Source organism: Cyclospora cayetanensis, unplaced genomic scaffold (genome assembly GCF_002999335.1).
Source record: "Cyclospora cayetanensis isolate NF1_C8 unplaced genomic scaffold, CcayRef3 CcayRef3_contig_3, whole genome shotgun sequence".
In the NCBI taxonomy this organism is placed as follows: domain Eukaryota; phylum Apicomplexa; class Conoidasida; order Eucoccidiorida; family Eimeriidae; genus Cyclospora; species Cyclospora cayetanensis.
The window spans coordinates 403,557-430,728 of NW_020312258.1; the positions used below are offsets into that span (position 1 = coordinate 403,557).

Consider the following 27,172-nt stretch of genomic DNA (forward strand, 5'->3'; position numbering starts at 1 on the left):
CGCTGCCCTCAAGGGCTCGACTTGTGGGGAGAGGCACGCACTGAAGCAAGTGCTCATACCTTCATGCACCCAGCGATCCGAACATTCACAGCTAGCTACACATCATGTGTTCCCATGCTTGTGGAGAACAGAGCCACTAACGGGTCACCCAATAACAAATTCGATCAGAAAGATGCTTGCATGTTTTGGCAGTTGGAAATATGCGTATGTCAAGTAGACCTATGAGCTTGCTGGGAGCGCTCCAGTATTAGGACATCCCTGAGAGTGGTAGGTGAGCTGTGCCGCGAATTACTCTCCAGCTTACGTCCACAATGATCTGGTTAGGGGCGAACAATGTTAGTCGTTCCTGCCACGAAGACATTTCGTTTGCCAGATGTGTATTGATATAAGTCGAATCTGCGAGAAGATTCAATAGAAAGAACCCTACGTGTTTGCACTATGTGGGTTAAAAACAGCCAATACAGCCTCCTCCTCTGGAAGGTGTGAAGCGCAACAAACTTGAGTCTGCCCAAAGAATGCCTGAATATCGCTCAAAAGGTGAAGCATCAGAGGGATGTGCGGGTCAAAAAGGTCGGATATATCGAAGTTTTCCCTGGATCTCTGGGGTGGTGCGGTGGAGAGGCAGCCTTTGGCGGGGCAGTAAGTGCAACCTGCAGGGTGCGGTAAGTGAAAAGGCTCTACCCAATGTATCACAGAAGTTTTTTTTTCCAGGGTGGAGAGCCGTGTGAGGCTGTCGAGGTCAAGAAATTTTGCTCGCTGTGAAGACCAGGAAGCGCCACTACTTCAGAGGCACGAGCAACTCCGACACAATATGTACACAAGGACTAGGTGCGGCAAAGCATGTTCCTTATGCCCATCACTAATTGTAGTACTCAGAGGGTGACTCTGTGAATATGTGTTTGAACGGAAGGGCATATCACCACGCTTCGCTGATCCTCATGGCTTCTTTAGGTGGGATCTGTACCAGACCCACACGCGGTGGTGATGTGCTGACCAAAGCCAGGAAGTGAAGCATTCGTGATTGTGTTACTAGGTGTTTGAATTTTTTTGCACTAGATTGAAGAATGCTCGTTTTAATTGTTTCTAGAAATCCCTCTTTCGAATAATAGCCAGAGCGGCTCTCACGGTGGCACTACACCTGTTGGAAATACGGAAGCTGGAATGCAAGCTTATGTGAACGCCCTAGGCCCAAAGCTGGTAGAAAGGCATGATTTGTCAGCCGATCAGGGATGTATTCGTGCGTCGATGAATTAATGCCTGCACACAACGTATGACGCCCGCAAGGATGGCCAAGTATTCGAAGAGTTCAACAGCCTAGAGAAGATGGACTACCCTTTGTACCCCACAAATAACAGGGTACGAGGGGTATTTGGGGGTGATTCTTGAACTTAAACGCATTTTGATTAAAAGTCAATTTACGTAGAAGAGATCGTTTGTCGGTGAGGATTGCTGCACTGCAAGCCCTTATGCGCGTCCTGACTGGTGGCTTCAGGCCGAGATCAGCTCAACAGCAAGCTTTTATAAGATGAGGAATGATAAAGCAGAAAGCCTAGTAACTCGCAAACACCTCGAAAATATGAAACTTTGGCTCGCAAAAAACACAACGTAGACGAGCAGCTCCAGTCCTAGTCGTTAATCTCAGGTCCCCCAAAAGTGTCAAGCCAGTTCGTATCACCAAGAGCAGACACTAAGCGACAAAAATGCGCCAACCGGCAAGGCTTCGGCGAACGATGTAGTACTTGAGCTGTCAGAAGCCAGTGAGCGCGACTCTTGCGCCGATGGCTGTGAAAGGAGAGCCAAGTTGGTATCTAGAACCTGTGGTCGTCGGGGTTGTGTCAACCGGCCCTAGCCTACAGTCCAAAGCAAACGGGAAAAGAAAGGAAGACCGCCTTTCGAAGCACCCCTAGATGGACTCCCAATACTGCATCTGCTTCTACCACGGGGGATTGGGTCACACACTTTGGAATTGCAAGCACATGCTCCAGGCCAAAGAACGTGAACAACGCGACTGTGGGCCCAGTGGAAGTAAGCTACTTGGCGGGCAAGGAAGCCGCATCGAAGAGAAGGATAGCCCCTTTCGTAAACTGCAGCGCAGTGCAGAGGGCTGCAGAGAATGTGGAGGCAATTGGAGACCATCCGTCGGTCGATTCTGTGTCGATGCACGATCATGATGATCTTCACGAATCGCCAAGCGAGTCGGATCTGTTATCCGGGGAGACGACGCAGAAGAGCAGTCTGCCTGCTCACTCATTGGCGCAATCGCCACGGCTCATGTTTGCTTGCGAGCGGCAAGGCGCAAGGGTTGGTAGGGCTACTGTAGCTACATGCTATTTCGTATCAAAACTGGGTTCTTTCAGCATGATGTGTGATTTCCTTGTGGGGTTCGAGGTTTAAGGCTTTAGGGGTAGGTTTTAGGGCTTTGGGTGTAGGGCTTACCGTAGATCACGACCAGATACTGTGTATTAATAGATGACCCAATAAAAGGCGCACATGCGGCCACAGCTGCGTGCTGTGAAGGTTAGTGCGTCAAGAAGCACTAGGAAAAAGTGACTCTTGGTCTGCTCAGCAACGGTCACCTCAATTGGGCAAGCGTGGTAGAGTCGGTACCTCAACACGGTCAGGCAGAGTCTTTTTGTTGGCGGCTTAGCAGTGCAGTAAATAAGGTCGTTCTAAGCATGCAGCTTGTCTTAGCGACGGCATATGGGTTCTTGGTAAGAGTGCTGCCGATGGTTTGGACGAGGAGCACAAACAATTAGCAGGTAATAAAGAGGAGCTCGCGTGAGTGCTAAATAATGATGTACTGCCATGAGGCTGACCCCCCCTTGGTCATCCAGTGCACTATATAAAGCTAATTTCATTCTCGGTCCCTGCTAGTTTCTGCCAGTATGAAGAGAATATAGAGTAATTTAAGGGTGGTAATTTAAGAAAAGGTGCAGGAACTGGCAAGCATTTTGTGGCGGATGCCGGTGTTGGTGCTCACACAAGGACTGGAGGTGGCGCATGTGTGTTCACTTTAACCACTCGACCAAGAGTCCTGTGGACCAGACGTTTCTTATGCTCACGCTCGACAAGATGCAAGTTAGAAGTCTTCTTGGCGTCTGACTTCGCAGACGCTTTCTTTGAATTCCCTTGTCACTTGCCTAACAATCCTCTGCAGTAAATAGGGCGTTTAAATGGGCAAACCTACTAGTTACTTCCTTGCCAATTCTTAGCTTAGTATAACTAGCGTAGTAGCGAGTATTTAAGTGTAGCTTAGCCTGCTGCAAGTACTTCGCCTCTCCCTGCCGCCCTCACCTCATAAGGTCCCGGCACGAGAGGAAACATAAGAAGCACTCATGTGGTGCATGACAGCGTCTCTGCAACCTGAAAGCGTAGCGCGTAGCAGCCTAGTGCGCTGGCACGCAACAGTGTGCCAGGAAGTAGCTAGGCATATTCTGCAACAAACAGAACATACGTACAGCTAGATTGACGGGCTGAACACCACACAGACAAGGGTTAAAAAACCTAGAGTTTGTATACCAGGAACTCCCAAAGTGTACCCTATGTGCCTGCGTAATGAAGTTTCTATTTTTTGTGCGACGCTGTAAAGAGCAGGAGCTCCAAGAGTTGCGTTTTCTTTGAGCGACTGCAAGCATTGTCAACAGTCGACCGAGATCGTTCCGGTACTGGTGGCAAATAACGTAGGTGGGTAGTGGTAGGAGCAGGGAAGCCTACGATTCTTCACACATGCGCGGCACATGTAACAACCCGCAGCTGCTGCAGGACATGCGCTCCTGGCTAAAACTATGTCTTCGTGTCTCACTCTTGGGACTTATCTGAAAGCGCACAAGTGTGATCAAAAGAAGCACTGGTAAATTAGAAACTGCGGGCAAATAGTGAAGTAGTGGAACCCTTAACCGCTCTGCTGCTCGTGCTTCCCATCCTGATTGTAATGTGAACGCGACTGCTGTAAGGGCTGCTGCTGCTGCTGCTGTTGTTGCGGCTGCTGCGTGAAGCCTCCCAATGCTCTATTTGCATGTCCTGCTCTAGTTCTGTGGTGTTTAAGTGAGAAACTGTTGAACAGTCAACGGTTTACCGAGTTGTTTTGTGTCTCTGCAGCAGCAGCTTCGGCAGCAGAGTTGTTGCTTTCCGTACCAATAGTCTGCCTCTGGGCAGGAGTGGCGTCGTTCTCCTGGTTTTCTCCCCGTCTTCATCCCTTTTTGCAGCATTTTTATCAGTTTTTGTCTGTTGGCTTCTTTTGTGTGTGCACGTGACTGGCAGCTGGTGGCTAAGCAGCAACAGCGCGGCAGCAAAGATATCACAACGGCACATGGCCCTGCACTGGTTGCAACAGCAGTAGCAGAGAGGGGAGTCATCTCATCGTTGAAGTACGCCTTCTTTTCAGCTCTCTGTCTCTCTCTTTCTCTGAATCCGTAGGAGACATCGCCGCTACACTTTTTCTGCTTCCCAAAGGGGCTGGAGAGCCGCTGCAGCAGCCGGCGTAGGGTCCCTACAGCAGAGTTGTTGGTACTTGTAGAAAACAGAAATACCTACCAGAATCATCCGGCCCTTTGGTAAGGAGAGGGTTGGTAGCAGCTTGCAAGAGGCGCAGACGGAGTGCTATCTTCAGCTGTATTTCCGTGTGGTACTTTCGATCTTGGAGACTTCCTCGTCCGTGCTTTCGGATAATGGCTTCTCCAGGCCCTTCTAAGGGCCCCCTTTCATCGCTGCAGGATGCACCCCACGTCGCGACAGTCAAGGAGGCAAGCGACGGGGATAAATACAGAAACGGGAGCAATAATAGCGGCAGTAGCAGCAATAATAGCGGCAGAAGCAGCAATAATAGCGGCAGCAGGCGGTTATAGCAAGAGCGGCGCCAGTCGTCACGGAAAACTCTTGCATGTGATGTGATTGCCTCGACTCTGTTGTACCCAGGTGTTGAATTACCACCAGACCAGTTTGGATGTTGGTCTTTCCAGCGAGGTCGCAGCTGAACGCCTCGAGCACTTTGGGCCTAACGAATTGAAGCATGAGGAGGGAAAGAGCCTTCTACAACTCATTCTTGAGCAGTTTCAAGACCTCCTTGTCAGGTGCCTTATCGCTTACGGAGTGCCTTCCTTACGGGCTTTATCGATTTCTGTGCTTCTTCGCGTCTTCAAGATGCATCCTAAGCGCCTTCACCCTGCACTGTCGTCCTTCGCCTTTAACGTTACAAAATTCCGTCCCGCGCATTCAGCGCATGCGTCGTGTATTTCTGTCTCTGCATGTGGATCGGCTTCCCGTTATTGCTTCTCCAAGGAGCCTCTTTGGCACGGTGCCAGCCGTTTTGCATGCGATCGTCTCTTCAAACAACGCATATTACCCCGCGTGGCTGTGCTAGACCACGAGGGAGACTTTGTGGATTAGAGGCCTCTGTGTGTGCAGTGGCTTTTGGAGCTTTAAGGGAAAATTTTCACATCCATGCATGTGCTTGGTGCGGTGCTGCCTGCTTCTCTGCGTTGCAGGATCTTGCTAGCGGCTGCAGTCGTCAGTTTCATTTTAGCGCTGGTGGATGGGGGAGAGGGGGGTCTCGCAGCATACGTTGAACCTGTCGTGATTCTGATCATTCTCATCCTCAATGCGGCTGTAGGCGTCTGGCAGGTAAGGGGTCTACTTTTTTGCAGCTCCGTTGCTGCAGTTTCCTTTGCAACACCACGCAAGCTGTTTCCCATGCGAACTCGTCACCTTTTGGGGGGGCAAGGGGGGGCAGGCGGGGGGAGTTTTTCGCAACGTCTGTAGCAAAAGCGCATACAAACGCGCCGTTTTATGGTTTCTGTGTGTATATGTGTGTATATGTATATGTGTGTTTGTGTTTATGTGTGTATGCGTATATATATATTTGTGTACAGAGGTATGTGTGAACCTGTGTGTATATGCATGGGTGTGTGTTTATGTGTATGTGTGCCTCTATGTGTATATGTCTGAAATTTGCAGGAGTCGAATGCAGAAAAGGCCCTGGTGGCTTTAAAGCAGTTGCAGCCACAGCTAGCACGTGTTTGTCGGTCTGGCACTTGGCGCTGTGTATCTGCTACAACATTGGTGCCTGGCGATCTCGTGGATCTCAGATGCGGAGATAAGGTTCCGGCAGATTGTCGTGTAGTTGAACTGAAGACCGCTTCCTTCAGAGTCGAGCAAAGCCAGCTTACTGGGGAGAGTATTGCTGTCCTCAAGGTAAGGGCTTTCGCGGCTCCCCCCTTCGTGTTCGTTTTCCCGTAATCCTACCTTCACGCTACACATGCATTTTCTCGCCGTCTCTCCCGTCCTAATTGCTGCTCTCTGGGATACTTTTCCGCGGTGGGCTTCATGTTGCTGCGGCCAAGTGCCATCCAGTGTAGTGCTCACGATCTTGACTCCATATATTTATGCTTACTTCCGGGTTTTTCAGTACAAATGCATCTACGTCTGTCTATGTATTCATATTTTAAAGCTGTATATAAAACATCGCGATATGAATACATCAATACATGAATGCATCGAGATATGAATGAATGCATCTAGATATGTATGCATAGAGATATGTATGAATACATCGATATATGAATGAATACATCGATATATGAATGCATCGAGATAATTATCAGTGGGTGTTTTCTAGTGTCTGTGGACGTGTTGGGGGGGAGGCAAGGGTGGTTTCTTGGGATGCTGTATATCTGTTGCCGTCTTGCAAGCTCCTCATGCTTTCTGTGTTACATAATGAAGCAGCGCGTGAGAGGGTTGGAGGGGAAACGTGAGGGAGGGAAGAAGTACGGGGAGCAACGGGGGAGTGTACAGACAGCAGCGATTCCTGTGGATACTCCACATGTTCAGGCCAAGGCTTCCTGCCACCCCTTGTTCTGCTAGCGTCTCTGCTCTGTCGCTTTTCTTCACAGGGTGCTGTGCGACTGCTGAGGCTGTGTCTGGCTTTGGGGCTGTCTGTGTGTGTGTCGCTTCGCAGGATGCCGAGGCCTTGCCTGCGTCTCTGCATGACTGCGAGATTCAATCTCAGCGTTGCATTTGTTTCAGCAGTACAACAGTGGCTCGCGGGAGAGCGCTGGCGGTAGTCGTGAGAACAGGGATGGAAACGCAGATAGGCTTAATCCAGGCTGCAGTGCATGAGGCGGGGGAAGCCGATGAAGCGCAGAGTCCTCTGCAGCAGAAGCTCGATGAATTTGGGGAGGCGCTCAGCAAAGTGATCTGCGCTGTGTGCATCATTGTGTGGCTCATCAATATCGGGGTACGTATGCGAGTCTACCGATTGGGAATGTGATGCACGGATGCGACGCAGAGAGCAGCTTAGCCGTGTGGAAAGGTCTGCAGGAAAAGGGGTTGCAGAGAGTGGTTGTGGGGCTGGGCTGTCGTGCTCTTGACTGCGCCGTCCATCTTGTCGGGTAGCTTCGCGAGTCGTCTTTCTGTTGCAGCCAGCCGTTAGCACAAAAGGCCTTCCTTGTGGGGGCATGCGTTGTGCATGTATTGATCTGTCTGTGTCTGAGTGTTTTTTTACGCGGACGCGGTGTGCATGTATTGATCTGTTTGTATGCGTCTGTGTGTGTGTTTGTTTTTTTCGCGGATGTGTTATGCATGTATCGATCTGTTTGTATGTGTCTGTGTGTTTGTTTTTTTTTCGCGGACGCGTTGTGCATGTACTGATCTGTTTGTATGCGTCTGTGTATATGTTTGTTTTTTTTCGCGGACGCGTTGTGCATGTATTTATCTGTTTGTTTGCGTCTGTGTTTGTTTTTTCCGCGGATGTGTTGTGCATGTTTTGATCTGTTTGTATGTGTCTGTGTGTCTGTGTGTTTTTTTTCGCGGACGCGTTGTGCATGTATTGATCTGTTTGTATGCGTCTGTGTGTCTGTGTGTTTGTTTTTTCCGCGGATGTGTTGTGCACGTATTGATTTGTGCATGTCTGTATATCTGTGTGCGTTTGTTTTTTATTTTCGCGGACGCGTCTATGCTGTAAAGATTTTCCCCGCACATACGTTTGAGGCGTCGGTGTGTTGGCATGTGTTGGTGTTGGGCGCTCAGCATTTCAGTGACGCGGTTCACGGGAGTGCCTTGCGAGGCTGCATCTATTATTTCAAGATTGCCGTGGCATTGGCAGTTGCTGCTATCCCAGAGGGCCTTCCGGCAGTGATTACGACTTGTCTTGCGCTTGGCACTCGAAAGATGGCGAAGAAGAACGCGATTGTGCGCAGGCTGCAGAGTGTAGAGACCCTCGGATGTACGACAGTTATCTGTTCTGACAAGACAGGCACGCTTACGACGAATGAAATGACATGCGTTCGCTTTTGCGTCGTTGGCAGCAATGCAACCGAGGTGAGCAGACGGCTCTTTCTGCGGCTGTTGCTCGTTCATGCAGATTCGTTGCAGATTCGTTGCAGATTCGTTGCAGATGTGTTGCAGATGTGTTGCAGATTCGTTGCAAATGTGTTGAGCCGGTAGTGTTTCTGAATTAGTGCTACTAGCTGCTGCCTTGACTGCATGCGAAGAGGGCCTCCCTTGACTGCATGCGCGCCGATGCGTGGTGTTGGGCTGTGCCTTCCACTCTCAGGTAGACGTATTTAGGGTAGATGGAACAGGATTTTCCGCGAATGGGTGTGTCTCGAGAGAGACTGGCTCCAAGGGGAAGGGCTCGCAATGCCTCGCAGAGCACCAGGCAGTGCTGTCGTGGCTTTGCCGCTGCGCATGCACCTGCAATGAGGCACACCTCAATCTTCTTCCCGAGGCTCATGAAGGCCGTCACTACGAACGGATGGGGGAGCCTACGGAAGCGGCACTTCTTGTTCTTGTAGAAAAACTTGGGCTTTTCTCGGAGGCGCAGCGTAGCGCCAACGGCAAGCTTGAGCAGCGCAGCTTTGCCTGTCCTACACCCTTCTGGTGCGTGAGCAGTTTCAAATGATCTTCTTGCGTATTCCAGCGCGGCATGGGCAGCGTAGTGTTGGGGCCTGCAACGGGAAATTCAATTCTTTTTCTGCGTGCTGTGGGGTGCTGGCGGTCGTTGAAGCGGAGTGCGTTGCGCATATGTATGGGTACATGTATGTGTATATGTATGTGTATGTATATGCGTATGTGTATGTATATGCGTATGTGTATTATTATGTATATGTGTATACATGTATGTATGTGTGTACATGTATATATGTATATGTGTATACGTGTATGTATGTGTATATCTATGTATGTATATGTGTATGTATATGTGTATATGTATGTATGTATGTCTATCTGTCTGTGTGTCTATCTGTCTGTGTGTCTGTCTGTCCGTGCGCGATTTTTAACAGCGATTACTGGAAAGGCGAGTATAAGGATCTGGCCACGCTGGAGTTCAGTCGCGATAGGAAGAGCATGAGTGTCTTATCACGGAACGTGCAGACAGGCACGAACCACCTCTTCGTCAAGGGTGCCCCGGAGAGTTTGCTTACAAGGTCGGCTCCAGGAGCTGCTGCTGCTGCGTGATTTTTATCAAGTTTATTTGTGGCATTTTGTTGCGGCTTTGTTTTGCTTTGCTTTCTGTAGGGGGCAGTGAGTCGAGCGCGTGCAGTCCTCTCTGTATGGGCCCTTTGGTTTTTTGTGGCTGTGGCTGTCTCTGCGAAGAGCATGCTGCTGCAAGGGCTTCTCCACTCCATGCGTGTATAATTCTTCGCAGATGCGATACGATGATGCTTCCGAACGGCAACATAGTGCCTCTAAACGTTGCTGCGCATGCCAACATCCTCGCTGACGTTGCGGGCATGGCACGTGGAGCGCTTCGCACTCTCGCGTTGGCTGTCCGTACAGACACGGGGCCCCTAGCGATGTATGGCGAGAATACAGAGCAGCATGCTGCTGCTCGCGCGCTGCTCGATGACCAGTCGAGCTATGCATCTCTTGAGAGCAACCTCTGCTTGCTTGGCGTTGTGGGTTTGTTCGATCCGCCGAGGCCAGAAGTCGGCACTTCCATTCTTCAGTGCAGGGGTAAGGGGCAATGGATGCATTCTGGGGGTCTTCTCCTCTTTCTCCGCTTCTCTTCCTCTCCTCTAGTTCACCTCCTTTCCTTGTCTTCATCATCGTGACATCTGGAAGGCTTTGGAAGAGTGGAGGAGGAGGAAGAAGGAAAGGAGGAGTCATGGGGGTGTTGCGATTGCCACGACACCAGCATCGCACAGAGGCTGCGGTGCTGGTGTCGGAAATTGTGGAGCAGCGTCGCTGCACACACTCCTCCCGCTGGTGTAATGCATGCAGTGTGCAGGCGTCTTCTGGGAGGCTTGGGGTGACTTTAGTTTTTTGCTAAATGTATCTGTTTTCTGCAGAAAATTCATGGAAGGGGGGCCACTGAAACTGCTCCTGCTGGTACTGCTGCTGGGGCTGTATATATGGCGTTTGTACATACACCCCATATGGAGGGGACCCCTGGGAGGCTGCTGCCTGCTGATGTGCTTTCAGACGCTGGCATCCGTGTGGTAATGATCACGGGAGACAACAAAGACACGGCGGAGGCTGTCGCTGACCTGGTGCATATTCGAGAAGGCTGTGATAAGACTTTTCCTTCGTACACGGGGAAGGAGTTCGAGAATCTGACACCCGCCCAGAAGATGCAAGTCCTTTCACACCGTAAGCCCCTATATGTATATCTATATCTATAGATATATATATATATATCTATATATATCTATATCTATATGTATATATAGATATATATATATATATGTATATAAGCTCGTCTGTAGTCAGTCAGCAGTCTACCACTTATTGGGGGTTGCAGGGCTATGATGATCACGAAGGGGTGAGTTTCAAGTGCACACGACATGTCAAGGTGGTGTGTGTGTTTATTTTTGCGACAGCGAGTGGTGCAATCTTCTCGCGGACGGAGCCGAAACACAAACAGCTCATCGTAAAGCTGCTGAAGGAGCTAGGGGAAACAACGGCGATGACTGGCGACGGTGTGAATGATGCGCCAGCTCTGAAACAGGCAGATATTGGTGTGGCTATGGGGATAGCTGGCACGGAGGTGGCTAAGGAAGCTTCCGACATGGTCTTGGCAGACGACAACTTTAGCACGATTGTAGCGGCAGTCGAGGAGGGCAGATCCATCTACAACAACATGAAGGTTTGTACACGTTTTCTGTCTGTCCTGTCTGCGCCTTCTTGGAGGCATCGCATTTAAGCGTGTTGCATGGATGTCTGTCTGTCTCGAGTGGAGCTTGCAGCTCGTAGCTGGTGGCACCAGCGACGAGCTGCTCAACGCCCTTGGGGTAGGGCCTTGGCCACCCAGGATTTATGCTTTTTGCGTCATGATTCGAGGTGTCTGACGTGCTCTACTTTCTGAAAATGGCCTTTTGTAAAGTTAGCGTCCCTGTCTTCCATTCCTTGGGAGTCTCTATATTCAAGTTTATCGGCGCATATGCGCATTTCTACATAGGCGCAGAGGCAGGCACGCATATATATATATGGGCGTTTTGTTGGATGCCAATCTCTGTTTCTTCCTCGTGGATTCCCCCGAGGTGTATGTACGGGGGTTGGAGGGTGGGAATGCTTCATGCTGAGGCCACCTGTGCGCCTCTTGGTGTTTCTTGGCTTCAGGCGTTTATCCGTTACCTAATCAGCAGCAACATTGGAGAAGTCGCTTCCATTTTTATGACTGCCGCTCTCGGAGTTCCTGAAGGCCTTACTCCCGTGCAGCTTTTGTGGGTGAACCTCGTGACGGATGGACCTCCTGCCACTGCCTTGGGTAAGCGCATGCACGACCTATGATTTCGGCCGCCCTCCTCTTGCATTTTTTCGTCTATCGTGTTATTCCATTAGCGAGGGGTGTCATTCATGCCCGCTTTTTTCTGCTGTCTCCTTTTCTGCCTCCTTTTCGACCTCCAGGCTTCAATCCCGCAGATGACGACGTCATGAAGCGGCCCCCCAGACACCGCGATGATCGCCTGATCAGCACCTGGATCTTTCTTCGATATCTGATGGTTGGAATTTATGTAGGCTTCGCCACAGTCGGCATTTTCGTGTGGTGGTATGTCTTCGGAACGGATCCAGCAGAAGCACACACCCTCATCACCCTGCCTCAGCTAATGGCGTGGGGTCGGTGCTCTTCTTGGAAGGACTTCAACCCTCTCCCTGTTTATGGGATGGCTGATAACGAACCCTGCTCCTACTTCACGCTTGGAAAGGCGAAGGTTTGTTGCAGATATTCATGCCCCCTTTCCACCACCCCCAATCCCACCCTGTCATTCCGTTGCGGACCATTAAAATACGCGAAGATCCGTTCTTGCTCCGTTCTTTGCTGAAGTTCCCAGCCTTGAAGCCTCTGTGCTGTAGAGATTCGGCTTTTTCTATGAGTGTGCGGCCCTGGTGGTGCTAGCTGGTGTATCTTCGTCGGGAGAGGTTTCTGATTCTTGTGCTTCCGCTTTAGGCGAGCACCTTGAGTTTGACGGTGTTGGTCGTTATCGAAATGTTCAATGCCTTCAACGCCCTCTCAGAGAACCATTCTCTGTTTCGCATGCCTCCCTGGGTAAGCGGCGCGTCGATGTGCAAAGTGTGGAGGGGTTGCTTGCAGTGCTCACGAGTAGTTGGGGTGGGATGGAGAATGCTTGCAGTTATGAGGCTATGCTGCCATCGCGAGAATGCATTCGGCATCTCATAATTCAGCTCAGTGCAACATCAAAAACAAGGATGATTTAGTGTGTAACGGATAACTGCTGCTTGCTGCGCCGCGCGTGGCCTAATCGTGTACCCCGCGTGCGTTGCACAAAAACTATGGTTTGTGGTGGATGTCTTGAATGCATGCATATATGCAGGCGAACCCATACTTGCTCCTGGCTACTGCATCATCACTTCTCGTCCACTGCGTAATTCTTTACGTTCCCTTTCTGGTGAGTGGGCGGCCTGAAGCAGCAGCAGCCGCGCACAGCAGTGCAGCTTTCGCGCGCAACATCTGTCCTTGCCTACCCTTCCCCCCCTCGCTCTCACCCCCTCCCCATTCAGTCTGGCTCTTCCCTCTGAGGGCTGGCCTCTTCATGGGCATTTATGTGTCACACACTGCGTTGTGCTGCTGTAGAACCGTGTCTTCGGCGTCGTTGAACTCACCGCAATGGACTGGGTGTACGTGCTGCTGTGGTCTTTCCCCATCGTCATCCTCGATGAGTTCCTAAAGTTTTTGGGTGCGTTTCACGAACTCACACACGTCACACCTTCAGGGGACGGCTTGTTTATCGTATGGGCTAAAAGTTTTTGAGAAGAAGCGTGCATGTCTACATCGCACTGTGGAAAAAAGGGGTAATCGCAATTCGTGTGGTGCCGGAGAAGGGGACAGAGTCGATGGAACTGCAGTCGAATTGGGTTGGGCGTCATTTTCCATAATTCGAGCATTTGGATGACCCTATATATATATGAAATGTGCGGTTGAAGTCTTTTCTGCGGAGTGTAGTGTGGTGTGTGGTAAATCCATGTACCTGTGCATGTCGTGTGCATGGTGATCCTCGCGCGTGATGCAGGTCGGCGGCATTTTGCACAGCAACGCGTCGCTGCACTCAAAGAGCGCAAGACAGAATGATTCCCCCACACCGCAGGACGGATGTGTTGGAGGAAGTGGGACTATGAACTTCGCAGGGGCATCTCACATGTCTTAGGGCTATAGAAAAGTGGTGCGTGCATCGCATTGCGTGCTCACAAATCGAGGCCGTAGGAGGCTACTTTCTTACGAGTCATTATTCAACAGTGTTCAAGCGTTAGAGGCCTTTGAGTAGCTCACTGCTGCTGAAGTTGGTCTTTTCTTTCGGTGCTCGCAACTGCGGTCGTTACCGCTGCTGAATGCGTAGATGATTCTGGTATGCCTTGAGACGACCCTGAGCTTAAGGGAGGCGCGTAAGAGCAGTGCATCGTGAGCAGCCGTAATAGTTGCTTCTCGGAAGAAGTCCTATGGTCTCTTCAACCCAGTCAAGCATAAAGCAGACGCCACAGGATTGGCCCCACAAGCGTGCCAAGAGATTGTAGTGATGGACCTCACAGAGCGACTCGGCGAACGCGTGTTTTTGCTTGGAGATAACGAGTATGCATGATGCGCTGTTGTATGGCTAGCTGGCTACTAATTAAACCCATATGGTAGGAGCGTGCTTCAGTCGTGAATGGGCTTCCATCGTTGTCGTTCCTGCATTCCGAGAGGTAGCGCTCTGCTTGGGGTCTCTCAAAGGCGACACCTCTAGCCCTCAATCCCTGTTTAAAAAAAGCGAAAGGAATAGTGTTTCCGGAAGGGCTTTTTCTTTCTCCTTCCCCTCGTTTCCTGATGTGACTGGAGAGGCACGTGTAGGCTACGCGGTGCTGTACCCTCTGAGCAATCACCACCGTTTACAGCTAAATGCAGATAGCAGCTGCATCACGGGCACCCGCCACTGGCTCTGACCGTATTGAACTGCCTACTCTGCAGCAACAATAATCGGCGAACAGGCGAGCCAAATTAGAAAGTCGATCATTTCCAAATTCTTAATCATTGCTAGTGCAGCGAAACGTGCCTTGCTGAGCCTGCTGCGCTGGTCACACGCACGAGCTTTAGTGTCTATAGGTGCAAACAAGCAGCATAACGCACGCCTGAAGTTCCTGCAATGAAAAGGAGCGATAAAAGGGTTGAGCCACCAGTTACAAACTAAGGTCATTGCTGTTTCTCTCATCCCGAGCAGGAGGAAGTTCCTTGTTTTTGTCTACGAGACCTTTATATCTAAACAATCCACATGAAATATCATAGGGATGCATATTTTTGTCAGCACATCCTGCATGATAATGCGCAACCTTCTGCTATCCGGGTTTGCCTCTAGAACTCAAATGGATTCTTTCGCGCAACAACAGTTCTCCTGCGTGCATGTGTAGCATTCGCTAATCAATGTTAAGAAGCGTCCGATAAAACTCATTTAATGGCAGCTTTCAAATCCCGCAGCGCACAATAGAATGGACGCCAAACCTGTGCCACAGAGTTGCTTTGTGTGCCTTGCAATTTTCCCGGCGGTAAACCCTAGCGGCACAGCGTTCAGTGCAGGGAATACCAACAATGCGTATTCCCACATACAAAACGAATGTTTAGAATACCAGGGACTGACCTAGACGTGAGAAGCACCAGCGCTCCTTCTTGGATGTTGTGCCAGCACTTTTCCGGGGCGTAATCTTGGAATTGCACGTGTTGTTGACGGCGTAAGCCCAAATTCGTCAAAGAACAGAATTCGACCGTGCACATGGTATTTTAAAAGAACCGTGTGCCATCTTTTTGTGACCTCTGCCCGTGTCGCCTGTTTAAGCGTTATGCAAGGAGATCGAACAGCGTATATGTTGATCCTAGCATCTCAAGCAAACTTCAGAATCCCTTATTCAACTTGATCAATAGCACAAAGAGGCGTTAAAACTGTCACGTTTAAATATAACTGTTGGCTTGCTGCCCCCTGAGAACATGCGTGCTTCTTTGAATGACAACGACGGAGAACCGTGGGAACGTGAGTAACACTGAAATGCGGGCCTTCGTTGTTACTCTGAGGAGCACTCTTTAGTAGAAGATTACGAATATCTCCTTTAGAATGTTTCTATTTATCTACAGTATGATTTTTTGCAAGAAGGAAGGGTTTTGCGTATGAGCCACTCGGGGACGGAATCTCTTTTTTCAGTCTACGGAAACTGAATAGAAACAACAAATGACCCTCGTGAAAAGTGCATTAAAATCCTAATCGCACAAGAAAATCTCTATAGTCGGAGTATTGAGTACATAGCTCGCAACGCCGCGAACACAGTTCCACCCTTGACCGTGAACACGCTGTGCTCTCAGGGCGCCAGCTTTAGGGAGTCAGGGTCACAATGGGGAGAGTGCCTAAGAGCACCACTTTCCCGCAGAAGAATGATCGGTTCCTCACTCTTTTCGCACTCTGATTTGTCTGTTTAATAGTCTGTAGCTCTTTAAGCAGCTATCTTCGTACCTGAGAAGGGCAGCAGTCCACTCGGGGGCTCTCTGTATGTTCAGCCTCATATCTGGCACTATCCATTGAAATAATGCAGGTGTATCTTGGAAATTCCAGACTGTGTACTGAAATCGGGCAATTTTTCACAGCACGTTACTTGGTAGCCTGGCGGTGACAGTAGGAGCTGCTTGGCTCGCAGAACAGTGATCGCTGGTCCACTGAATGGCCTCTGTGAAGACTTGCGAAACGAGTCCCCTAAAAGGGGTTTTTTCGTCACCCTCTATGATGCTTCCTCGGGAAGATGAGGGGCAGGCTGCCGCTTCCCCTTATGGTCGCATCAGCAACACGGATACCGATGGTAACGGTTGCTACCTCGTAACATTGGGCCTATGCGCGCATGTGCATGCAAAAAATGCCCAAGCAGCGGCGGCTGCTGCAGCCGACGCTGCAGCAGGTGCAGCGGCAGAGTCTGGCCGCTCAGAATCAGCGAAAATAGGGTCGTTGTACATCAGCTCTGTTCCAGCGCAGCACCCTCAGCAGGCAGATTACCACCATGAGCAGCAGTTGAAGAGGCGGCACCAGGAATTCAGCCCCACGCTGCAGCTCATGCATCGGCATGAACAACAGGTACAGCAAAAGTCGCAGCAGCAGCCGTCCTACTGCTCCATCCGCGTTGAGAACCCCCATGCGTATGGCAACGACTCAGCTGCTACAGAGGCAGTTATTAGTGCTGTCGCCAGGGCAGCGGCTGCAGAAATTTCCATGGCTGCAGAAGCTTCGGAAGTGTCATCCCTTTGTGGAGATCTCCCCGTCAGCCCGGAGGGTCCGCCTGAAGCCACTGCGGCTCATGGAATTGTTGGCGTAAATATGCCCGACCTAAAGAATATACCAATGGCCATTAGAGTGCCTCCTTACAGAGAGCATTTGGTTTATGAGTTGAAGCAACTGCGGCGATTTTGGAGGATTGACCTGCATCAGCGAGACTGGAGGCAAGTATTTGTTTCTTCGTATTTTCCCAATGTGATAGATCCCCTGCTCCTGACCATTCTCCGGTTCTTGTTTTGCTGTTGCGTCCTCGTGCTGGAGTGCTTCGCCTCTATCCAGGGGTATGCGGAAGTGGGCAAGGCGCAGATGCTCTATTTCACGAACTGGAATAGTCTGTTGGTGGCCGCTGGGTTTCTCTCTCTGACGATCACTTCAATTACCGCATGCAAGAGCTTTGCCGCTCCGCTTCAACACGTTGCTACGCAAGAAGACGACCAGCAACAGCACCATCAGGGACTGCAGCCGCAGAGCGAACTTCTCATGAATCCCGTTGATGAACCTCCACGAGTGTACCCGAGGCAGCAGCCACAGAAGCACACAGAGCGATTCAGCGCCTCTCGAGAAAACAGCAGCTGCAGCCTCGGATTTTCTGCCTTGGAGTTTGTCGCTGTCGACGGCCGCCATCCCCGACCAACCTACAGCTCCAACAAATCCGCGTTGCTCCCCTGGCTCGTGCAGCAACGTCAGCAGCTCCTTAGGCAGAAGCAGCCGCCACGAGACACTCGCGCTGTCTGTCTTGTGCTTCCAGGATACAGGGATCTAATGGCCGATAGCCGCTACTGCGTGGAGGGGATCTTGCTCGCTCCGAATCCCAGCAATATGGGCAAGCTGGTTCAGGATAGCGTAGCTAAGGAGGGCTGCGACTCAATGTGCTGCTTGAAGGCCAAGAAGTCCATAAGGAGCTATCCTGCGAGTCCAGCCCAGCCAGCCATCATGAACGCAGCACCCTCACAAGCTGTCACAGCTTGCCACTCGAGCGCAGCAGATAGCGATCCTACCTGTCGGACAGGCAGTCGTTGCGCAGTGGACCTCTCGACGGACGTAAACGGAATAGCACGAAAAATCGCAGGAACAACAATTTCGGAAATTCCTTGGTTCGTAAAGCTGACGTGGATAATTCATAACTTGCAACTTGTGGCCTCCTTGGGCGTCTTTGCGGTCTACTTTTCGCTCTTTAAGGCGGAGGACGTCGCGTTCCCGGGCTCATGGGTGACTGTGTGGAAACACGCGGTGCTGGTCTTTTTAACGCTCCTGCATGCGTCTCTCCTCTCTCGAATCCCCTGTCCCTTGAGGCACATGGGCTTCACCCTTATCCTGTTCCTTTTGTACTTCATAGTGCAGCTCTGTGTCTTCTTCTTCGACGTGCCCAATGGCCAAGGCGGATCGGGCTACGTGTACAAGGTGTTCTGCCTCTCAGAACCATCGAAAGCCGTCTTCGTACTCTCTGGGATTTTGTTGTGCTGCGCTCTCTTGCATATATTTCTGTTTTCTATATCGCGAAAACGCTGCCTCTATGTAGACCCTCCGCCCTCGGTGTCCGTTACGGCGCTACAGCTCAAGCGCAGCATTCGGTATGCCGCTGCCGCTGCTGCCGCGGCAGCAGCGGCAGAGCAAATGGTGGAAGAGTCCTCCTCATCAGCAGCAGCTGCAGCAGCTCAAGAGCTCACGCCCAAAGACAGCCGCGTGTGTCTAGACTTGCGGCCTCCCCAGTGCTACAGCGAGGAGGCATCCACAGGGCATCCAGATGGGCGACATAGCGGCAGCACCACTCGACGGGATGACGTTCAGTCGGGGTATCTGCAGGAGCAGCATCGGACAGCACAGGTCAAGACAATAAAAGCCTCGCGAGAGTAAGGAGGATTTTCCCCCTTCCCCCCTCGCCTTCCCCCGTCCCGCTCACCCCGGCCTTCCGCCTTCTCCAGTCGAGTGTCACTGCAAATTGAGGAGCCAGTGGGCCGCAGGGAGGCAGGATCAGGCGTCTTCTCGCTGAGCAACAATATACGCGTGAACGGACAGGTCCTCTTTATCTGACATCAGTGACCATTAGACTCGTACTGTCATCCACAGCAACGGCAGAAAAAGGTATTCAAACAACTGCTGCAGATCCTAACAGAGAGGTACAGGGTCTGGCGTCCGCCTATGCCGGCAACTGCGGAGTCGGTGCAGAGGAGATGGCGGAGGGCTTTCCCTCCTCCTGCCTTGCTGCAGATGCTTGCAGCATGCGCAACAGCAGCGACAGCATGTTCCTACAGGGTAGGTTAACGCGTATTTGCTATGCAAAGCTCTTCACTTGTGCGTGTGCATGAAACTTCTTCCCGAGGACTTTATGGCATCTACGGGGTAGATACGCATACCAAAGAGAAACTCTGGACTTTTTCACTAGACATCGCGTTAGTATTGATGCAGAAATACGAGGGGCTTCGCATCGAATCTTTGGGGTCTAGGCGTATGGCGCGGTATGTGTTTAGCAAGCAAAAGATGCATGTAGGTGTTCTCATATGCAGGGATACCACCCTGGCGACACACAGGCACACCCTTCGAAACATCGAATAGGAGACCTAGAGGTGTCGTCAAACCATAGACACGGCAGCCATGCAGTGAGCGGCGTAGCAGTAGAATCGAAGAGGGCGAGGAAGGAGAAAAAGTCAGTGGCTTTAGCGACAAACAGCTTGGAGGGCCGGAGTTATTCCATCTAAGGTCTCTGAGGGTAGACACTTACAACTCCACATCAAATTAATATAAATATTGCGTGTTTCTCCTGGAAGTGTTTCTGCCTTTCCCTAACCGCGGCCCTGAGGGATCCGCTATGACGAAGAGGGGCAGGTAGGGTGCGCGTTGTTGCACCCTTGAAGTACTCGAGCATTAATGACTAGTTGCACATGGCCTCTTGAGCGTGCATGCACACAGATGAACTGTTCTTGGATCGCGCTCACACTACTCTGCAGTACGTGGAATACTGGGCTCGACAAACTAAGAATTCATGTCTTTGCAAACTATCATCAGCTAAATATGGCTGCTTTCGTAGAACGTGTCACAGTGTAGCTTAGCCCGCTACAGAACTCCTGCCATGCGTGCTCTGCAACAGGCTGCACGTTGTCACAAACTGCAAGAAACAGAGTCGCGAGGCAGGACATGCCACCCGTTCAGCAGGATCGGTTCAAGTGTGCAGACGAATTGTCGGTGCCATGATCAGCATTTTGATAGCTTTGCCAGATGCGAGTCTCGCAGTTGGGCGAGGGCTGCAGAGGGAGGTGCCTGCCACCGACGACGACCGCAGAATTCGAAGTAGCTTTGCCAAATTGTGACTGTCCATGATAATCCGCGAATTCAGGCGCACGGAGGTTACTGCTAGGAATGTTACCGGCACAGGGTTATTTCCTTGTGTGCAGTCCTTGCGTCACCATGCAAAGGCTCAGCACCGCAAACGTCGGCAGAACCCCGGCACGGTGGCACTTCCTTGGAAGTGTAATGCGCAGGATTGCCTCCGTAATGCCGTGGAGCCAGCAAACACACCAAGTCCCCTCGCGTTCTTCAGATAGGGTGCACAACAGCCCTAATCAAGGGACTGAGGGGCCTCGTGGGTACGAGGGAGCGCGTGAAGGACCGCCTTCTGGCTGGACGAGCAAATCGGGGGTTCAAAAACCTAAAGTACACATGAAGCAGCCTCTACTTTATGTGGAAGTCTGGAGGAAATAGGCATCTCCTCAATGCAGCCACGCGGTGGTCACTCACTGCTCGCCGTCAGCACCTCCTTTCAGACCGGTGCTAAGTAGGACAGAATCTGTCCATTACCCTCGACCACGCACATATGAAATCGGTATTGCCCTTTATTTTTACTGCCGCCGCCAACTCGCCCACACTAGCAGTTCTCCTCTCAAGAACCAGGAAAAAACCGTCTGCCCCCAGAAAGGCCCCTTGACGCACTGCGCACGCATACTCTGAAGAGACTTCTTGTTCCTCGCTGACACAAATTCTGGAATCCCAATGAATTTAATTCTGCTGAACAAAGAAGACCTCCAATTCAAGCAAGATGGTGTCTATGCCGTGCTTCAAGGACGGGCTCATGGCCACTGCCAGCGCATCCTCAAAGTCACCGTACGTCCCCATACACACCCCGGGTGTCGGTCCATCCGAAGCAATGTTCATTTCTGTGTCTAAATTGACCTTTCAGTACCCCTTGGTGCCATTTAAAAATCTGTGGTAGCTCAGTTGACACAGACAGACAGACACACACACACACATACACACACAAACACATCCAAGCATCTCCACCGCACTAGCCATCCTTTTCGGTAGCTGCCTCTGTACAAGTATGTAGCAGATTTGCCTCTGGCACTTTCCCGCGTGCCCGCAATTTGCCAGAATTTGCATGCTGCTTTCGTGGTCTCCCCCACTGCTACCCCCATTTCCTGCCCCTGTTTACACACATAGCGCTGCCGGTCCGTTAGTGGCGAAATTTCAGTTGTCGAGGTCCATATACTTGGGGGGCCATGAACATATGAAGGAGGTAGGCTCTAGACTTGCCTGATGCACTACATCAGAACGCGCTTGGCTCGCTTCGACGAAGGTCTCCCATGATTGGCCGTCATTCCTTGTGAACTCAGACTGGCACGCATTTGCGAGTTGGAGTCACAATGGCGGGTGTGGGGGAGGCGGAGGTGGTTGCCTGTGAAAGCGATCAGACCATAATCAAGCTCCTCGAAAGAATCGATCTGTAAGTGTCTTGCATGCTTTCTTTTTATTGCCACGACGGCCTTAGGATGGGTGCTTCCGACTCCTCATGCAGTGCTTTCACGAGAGTGTGCTTTTGCGCATCCTAGTGATCTGCATGCTGCAAAGGCCTCGTTCATTTTGTTGTAGCTTAAGAAGAACGTCGCCACTTTGTTTGCAGAGGCTGTATGGCGCAGCTTCTTGCTGCGCAGATCCCATATCCTCTCCCACGAGTTCAGATCTGTTTCTCGTCCTTGCGTGTGCATGCATGCATTTTTTGAAAGTGCTCCCGTGTTGGACGTGAGATGCTGTCTCAGGATGCCCATGAAGCAGCCCTATAAACATTTGGAGATTGAACTGCTTCTTGCTGTACCTCGTCCAAAAGTGCTCGAGCGCCTCTTGCAGGTTCATTTCCATGGCAGCTTTGTCATTTTTAGGGTTATCTGCAGATACTGCTGCCGAACTCCCTCAGTTAACGTCAGCTTAATGTTTATTGCGTCTGTCTTTGCTGTACATAATATCTATCTATATATATGTATCTGTATCTAACAGCCGTGAGTAAACACCTTACTTAGCCGGCTTGTCTGCTGCAGCTCTGCGCTGTCGTGGGCATCCACCGCATCTTCCTGATTTGCGCTGCTCGGACTGAGAAGGGATTTCTCTCGTCCTCTCGCCTGTCTGCCGAGAATATCCACGAGCACTTTCGTTTAGGTGAAGAAGATTTTAGACTGGGTGCTTTGTGCGTCCAGGCACCTCATTTTAAACGTCCCTAGTTGTTGTGCTCTCGGCGCTTGCGCTGTAGAACTCTATTTGCAGCCGCATTGTCGCTCCCTCGTTTTCTCGCTCCCGTGGTATTTTTCTGCGCATTTGTCTCGCTTCATCTCCTCTTAGCACTGGCACTGCCGAAGAATGGGGACATTAGCAGTGCACGTTCAAGCAGGTGACATCCTGGACGCTGTATCAGGAAGCCTGACAACAACTGACACCTCTCCCTCTCCCTCCAACCTTCTCAAAAAAATACAATTTGTGCAAATGTGCCCGCGCCTGTAGGTTTGGAGCAGGGCATGATTACACGTCCTCCAGAGCTGCATGCCTTTGCTTCATGGGACGGCTTTTTGGCCGCGATCCGTGAGGCGGATGACTTAGAAGCAAAAGGACCAGCTGCAACACATATTCCCGACGCATTTTCAGAAGCACCCAGTGCTGTCAAAAACGCAGACGCAGGATCTACTTATGTGCTGCCCACGCTGCGCCTTGTCGCACATCCACACACAGAGCCCACCCTCCCAAGTCTCCTCGTACGCGCGCGTGATCCTGTCGCTGCTACGTAAATATGAATATATATATACTGCTGTCTCCGCGTTTGCTGCTCGTGCTGCTTTATTAATCGGGCAGTCCGGCTGCCTCACGCCACGCATGCTGTCATGCCTTTCCCCCCGCCCCCCCGCTCGCTTTCGTGTGTGCAGATGCGGCCATTCGCTGAAAACCCCCCGTCTGCAGAACTCAACGGAAAGCAAGTCGAATTTCAGCGACACAGCGTTCTTCTCGCGGTTGGTCCCGAGGGAGGTTGGATCCCCCCCGAGATAGATCTGCTTCAGCGGAAGCTAGGGTTTCTCCCCTTCAGCCTATCTGACAAAATCCTAAAGTGTGAAACGGCGCTCACTGCTTGTCTGACCCAGCTAACGATGTGTTACGAGGACCCCATGCTCTTCCCATTTTTGCGTTCTCCAGTAGAAATTTACGCAGCCAGATTAGCGAGAGATGATAAAGACCCTGAGCGTAGTTCTGATGCACCAGAGAGTGAACACAAAATATCAAGACACCGTGGAGCCAGGGATATTATCCGACTGCCTGGTGGATTTTTAATGACCTTCCCGCAGCGCTACACAACGCGCACTAATGCTGCAGAACCGCAGCAGCAATGACAGCACATGTTACTATCCAGGTTTCAATCTTTGACTACTTGCTGTTTCTGCAGTCCTGCACGGGCTGTAAGAGATGGCGCTATCAAAGGGCGCACCGGCAACAGGTGCTGCTGTGCCTTCTGCTGCAAAATGGCAGCAGCGACACTGACTTTTCGCAGTGCTGACGCTTTTGTAGGGCACGAAACTCCTGCATCTCGCGGCTTTCCTTCTTATAAGATGCTTAGACACTGCGGCAGTGAGCTCCTAGATCACCTGCAGGGCAGCGAAACGGTGCAGCATCCACTTCGGTGGACACGCTACATGCCATTTCTTCTTTTATTCGTGGCTTGTGCAGTTTATTATGCATTCCTACAAAAAAAGTGTCACTGGCGTGGCTGTCGTCGCTGCGCCCGCTCGGAGACTCACGAATCACAAGATGATATAATTGTATGCGATCGGCAGAAGCCTTGAATAAAGTAATCATGGGAAAATCTAAGCGCGCATGGCGCTGACCCGTTGTAGAGCTAGCACCCTGCTGCCCAAAGAAATTGCAGTTTCAGGAGCTGCTCTTTTCCGTGTATTAGCAAGCACAGTGGTGTTCTCATGCTGTTCAATCCAGAAATCGCGAATGTGCACGTATAGCATTCCACGAAGATATGGGGTGAGAAACAAAAAAGGTATGAACGTCAGCCCTGGTGCGCTCTACACTTGAGGAAAAAGGCTTAATTCGGACTTCCAGGAATGCTGGCAATACTTTTTCTCTGAAAGATAGTCCCCTGTGAAAGTATGTTAAAGCCTAAGCAGAAAAGAAGAAGAAAAGGAACAGTTGAAGGCAAGAGGCCTGAGCACTAATCCCCTTGCTTCCTTAGCGAGCAGACACCAGACTGCCTTCTCCGGACGGCATGGTTGGCCAATGGCACCACCGTCGAGATCGCGTATGACCTGTTGACTGTATAAGCTGGAGATAAGACGCTCAGGCTGACACCTGAGAAGCGTAACCTCGGAGGTGACCGGTACTTACGTAAAGCGAATTGCAAGGACCACTACACCTGCATAAAACCTTCCGTTTGCACTCATACTGCATGGCTCCGTGCCATAGACTTGGCCTCTCCACGTGGGGTCAGTGTTGGATTAATCTTAGGACGGTGGCTGCCCTAAATAACCGTATTTAAATGACATCATACCAAAAAGTTGGTGTATGACGGTGCAGGCTAAGAAGGCCAACTACTCTACAAGTAACAGCAAAGTGGTTATTGTGGTTACTCCTCTGTCCAGCTTCCTGCAGGATATAAGGTGTCGTCCGGTTTGCAATTCAGATTTTCACAAGCCACTGGAAGATCATGTGTTTTCTTATGCCAATGTCTAGAAATCTCGCACCTTTGCAGCAGTGAGTGTATAGCTCACTATGTATGACCAGTGTTCTCCAGTCATTTTACATGAAGTCTACGAACGTCAAACATTGCATGATGTGGGGCTAACAAGCTAGCTGTTCATGCAGCAGAGCAGGATATCTCTTTATTTCTTGGATGCAAAACAGCGGCACTCGGAAGAACAATAAGGGTGCAAGGTGACGGCAGTTTGACACTTCATCCAAGGTTTCTGTAAGAAAATTTCGCTCTCTAAGCTCAATGCCAAGCTTATAAAAATGTCGTTGAGGGCTTTCTAAAAAAACTCTCCATGTCATTTATGACCCTGGAACCATAGGGCTCTGGCATTAGAGGAGAGGGACGGAGTTGGGATGCGTATTACTGAGCTGTAACACTGTATTCAGAGCATTCATTCACAGCGAGTGCACATACCAGCGTCTTCGGCGCACGCACACATAGCTTGGTTTCATCCTATTGAGCTACCGCTACCTCGCAAAAAGTGCAATGCATCAACAGACAGTGAATAATAATCAACGCTTACCCATTATTTCCCAAAAGATGACTAATTATTAAGCGTGCCGAAGTCTAGCTTAGCTGGAAACAAGAAGCGCATTTGTGGAAAGGAAAACATGCGCTGTATAGGGTACCTGATGAGGAGTGCGATACTGCCGAGTCCGAACAGCCGAGAGCCTATAAACGAGGACTCTGAAGGTATATTGTGTAAACAGCCAATAGAATGACCTTTTACTGCTATGCAAAAGCTGGAAGATGGCCTACGCATTCGAAAGTTTACAAAAGTTGTCTGCCTTCACTTGGGTTTTTTAATATTTAATTAATTTTCTTGGGCAACAGCCCGGGAAAACACTCTTTGGCGATAGACGTAAAAGGTGACTCCAAGCCTTTTGAGGTGACAAAGGCCGGTGTGCAAGTTGATAAAAAGGCACGATCTGTCTGCCGAACAAATGATTATGGATGCGTCGATGAGCTCATGCCAACCCAAGACGTATGACGGCCGTAAGGTTGGACGAGTACTCGAACATTTCATCGGCCTAGTGAAGATGTGCCACGCTTGGGGACCCATGAAAGAAAAGGAACGAGGGATGCATGGGGAGGTTTTTTCACATAGAAAAGCTTGCAGATGATGGGTTGATTCACGTAGAAGAAATCGTTGACCTGCAAGAATTGCTGCAGTGCAAGCCGCAATGCGCGCGCTGACTCGTCTCTGCATGCCGTGATCTGCTCAACAGCAAGCTTTCAGAAGACGAGACTGGTGAAGCAGAAGGCGATATCAAGTTTCGGTCCTATCTGCATGATATATGACTTACATGTGGAGTTTGCGGTCTAGGGTTTCAGGGTTTACGGTTTACCGTGGAACACGACAAGATACTGTGAATGGGGGACCTAATGAATGGCCCACATGCGGCCGCAGCCGCACGCTGTGAAGGTTAGTGTGTCAAGAAGCACAGGGAAAGAGTAAGTCTTGGTCTGCCGAGCAATGATCACTTCATCCGTGCAAGCGCGGTAGAGTCGATGCCTCAACAGGGCCAGGCTGACTCTCTATGTGGGCGGCACATTAGCGCAGTGAGAGAAGGCAGTTGTAAGCATGCAGCCCGTCTTAGTTACTCCGTATCTGGTTCTTTGGTAAAGAGTTCTACCGACCGTTTGGCCGAGGAGCATAAAGAATGAATAAGTAATAAGGAGGGGCTCGTGGGCATGCTAGTTAATGGCGTTCTGCTTTGAGGCTGCCTTCCTGCTGGTCATCCAGCACACCATGGTAAGCTAGTCCTGTCCTTAGCGCACGCTGGTTTCCGCGCTGCCGATTCTTCTACACTATGAAGAAGAGGTGAAGCAATATACCGGTGATACTTCGAGAAAAGTTGCAGGAACTGGCAAGCGCTTTGGGACGTGCCGGTGTTGGTGCCAACAAAAGGGAGGTGGCGCATGTGCGTTCGCTTTTATCCCCTGACCAGGAATAATGTGGACCAGACGTTCCTGATGCCGCATATTCGACAAACCGCACGTGTTAAGACTTCTTGGCATCTGAAATCACAAAAGCTTTCTTTGAATTCCCCAAGCACCCTGATGACAGACACAAACGGCTTTCCGCACTCGCATCCGCAAACTCAAGCATACCCGTATGACGTTTAAACTTGTGAGTCCTTTACTTAAACTACAACGGCCACTTACTAAGGGATATTATGAGCCTATCAAGGAGCAGTGTAAGTTTGTCTAAGTGGACGACGTCTTGCTACAAGCCTGAAACGTTCAAGAACATCTAGAGTGCCTACAGCATGCGCTTCAGCTGCTGCAAGAGAAGCAGTGGTACGCACAGGCACGTCAGGGCTCATTGCACATGAGAATACTTGCAGTCCCGGAATCAGCTGGAGGAATTAGACCTGATCTGGCGAAATGCGAAGAAAGGCCTGGCCTTTCCCTTTATGCACTCACACAGACATTACGAATT

General features: G+C 50.6%; 3 protein-coding genes across 3 annotated transcripts; all 3 read left to right on the plus strand.

The window, feature by feature from the left end:
* The first annotated feature begins 4,667 nt into the window (after nt 1–4,667).
* LOC34623142 (calcium-transporting ATPase 2, endoplasmic reticulum-type) lies at nt 4,668–13,525 on the plus strand. Its single transcript, XM_026338707.1, has 16 exons — nt 4,668–4,742; nt 4,915–5,069; nt 5,484–5,619; nt 5,953–6,189; nt 6,953–7,231; nt 8,023–8,313; nt 8,549–8,874; nt 9,279–9,422; nt 9,644–9,951; nt 10,420–10,587; nt 10,818–11,083; nt 11,557–11,704; nt 11,845–12,149; nt 12,386–12,484; nt 13,031–13,133; nt 13,467–13,525. Exons 1-16 carry the CDS (start codon nt 4,668–4,670, stop codon nt 13,523–13,525), a joined length of 3,099 nt encoding a protein of 1,032 aa, XP_026194492.1.
* A 2,599-nt stretch (nt 13,526–16,124) lies between these two features.
* LOC113147616 lies at nt 16,125–20,266 on the plus strand. The gene is made up of 2 exons (XM_026338736.1): nt 16,125–18,520; nt 20,059–20,266. Exons 1-2 carry the CDS (start codon nt 16,125–16,127, stop codon nt 20,264–20,266), a joined length of 2,604 nt encoding a protein of 867 aa, XP_026194521.1.
* Nucleotides 20,267–20,711: 445 nt separating this feature from the next.
* LOC34623145 lies at nt 20,712–23,362 on the plus strand. Its single transcript, XM_022736276.2, has 6 exons — nt 20,712–20,822; nt 21,332–21,441; nt 21,755–21,842; nt 22,031–22,148; nt 22,488–22,735; nt 22,904–23,362. Exons 1-6 carry the CDS (start codon nt 20,712–20,714, stop codon nt 23,360–23,362), a joined length of 1,134 nt encoding a protein of 377 aa, XP_022591889.2.
* The last annotated feature ends 3,810 nt before the right edge of the window (nt 23,363–27,172 follow it).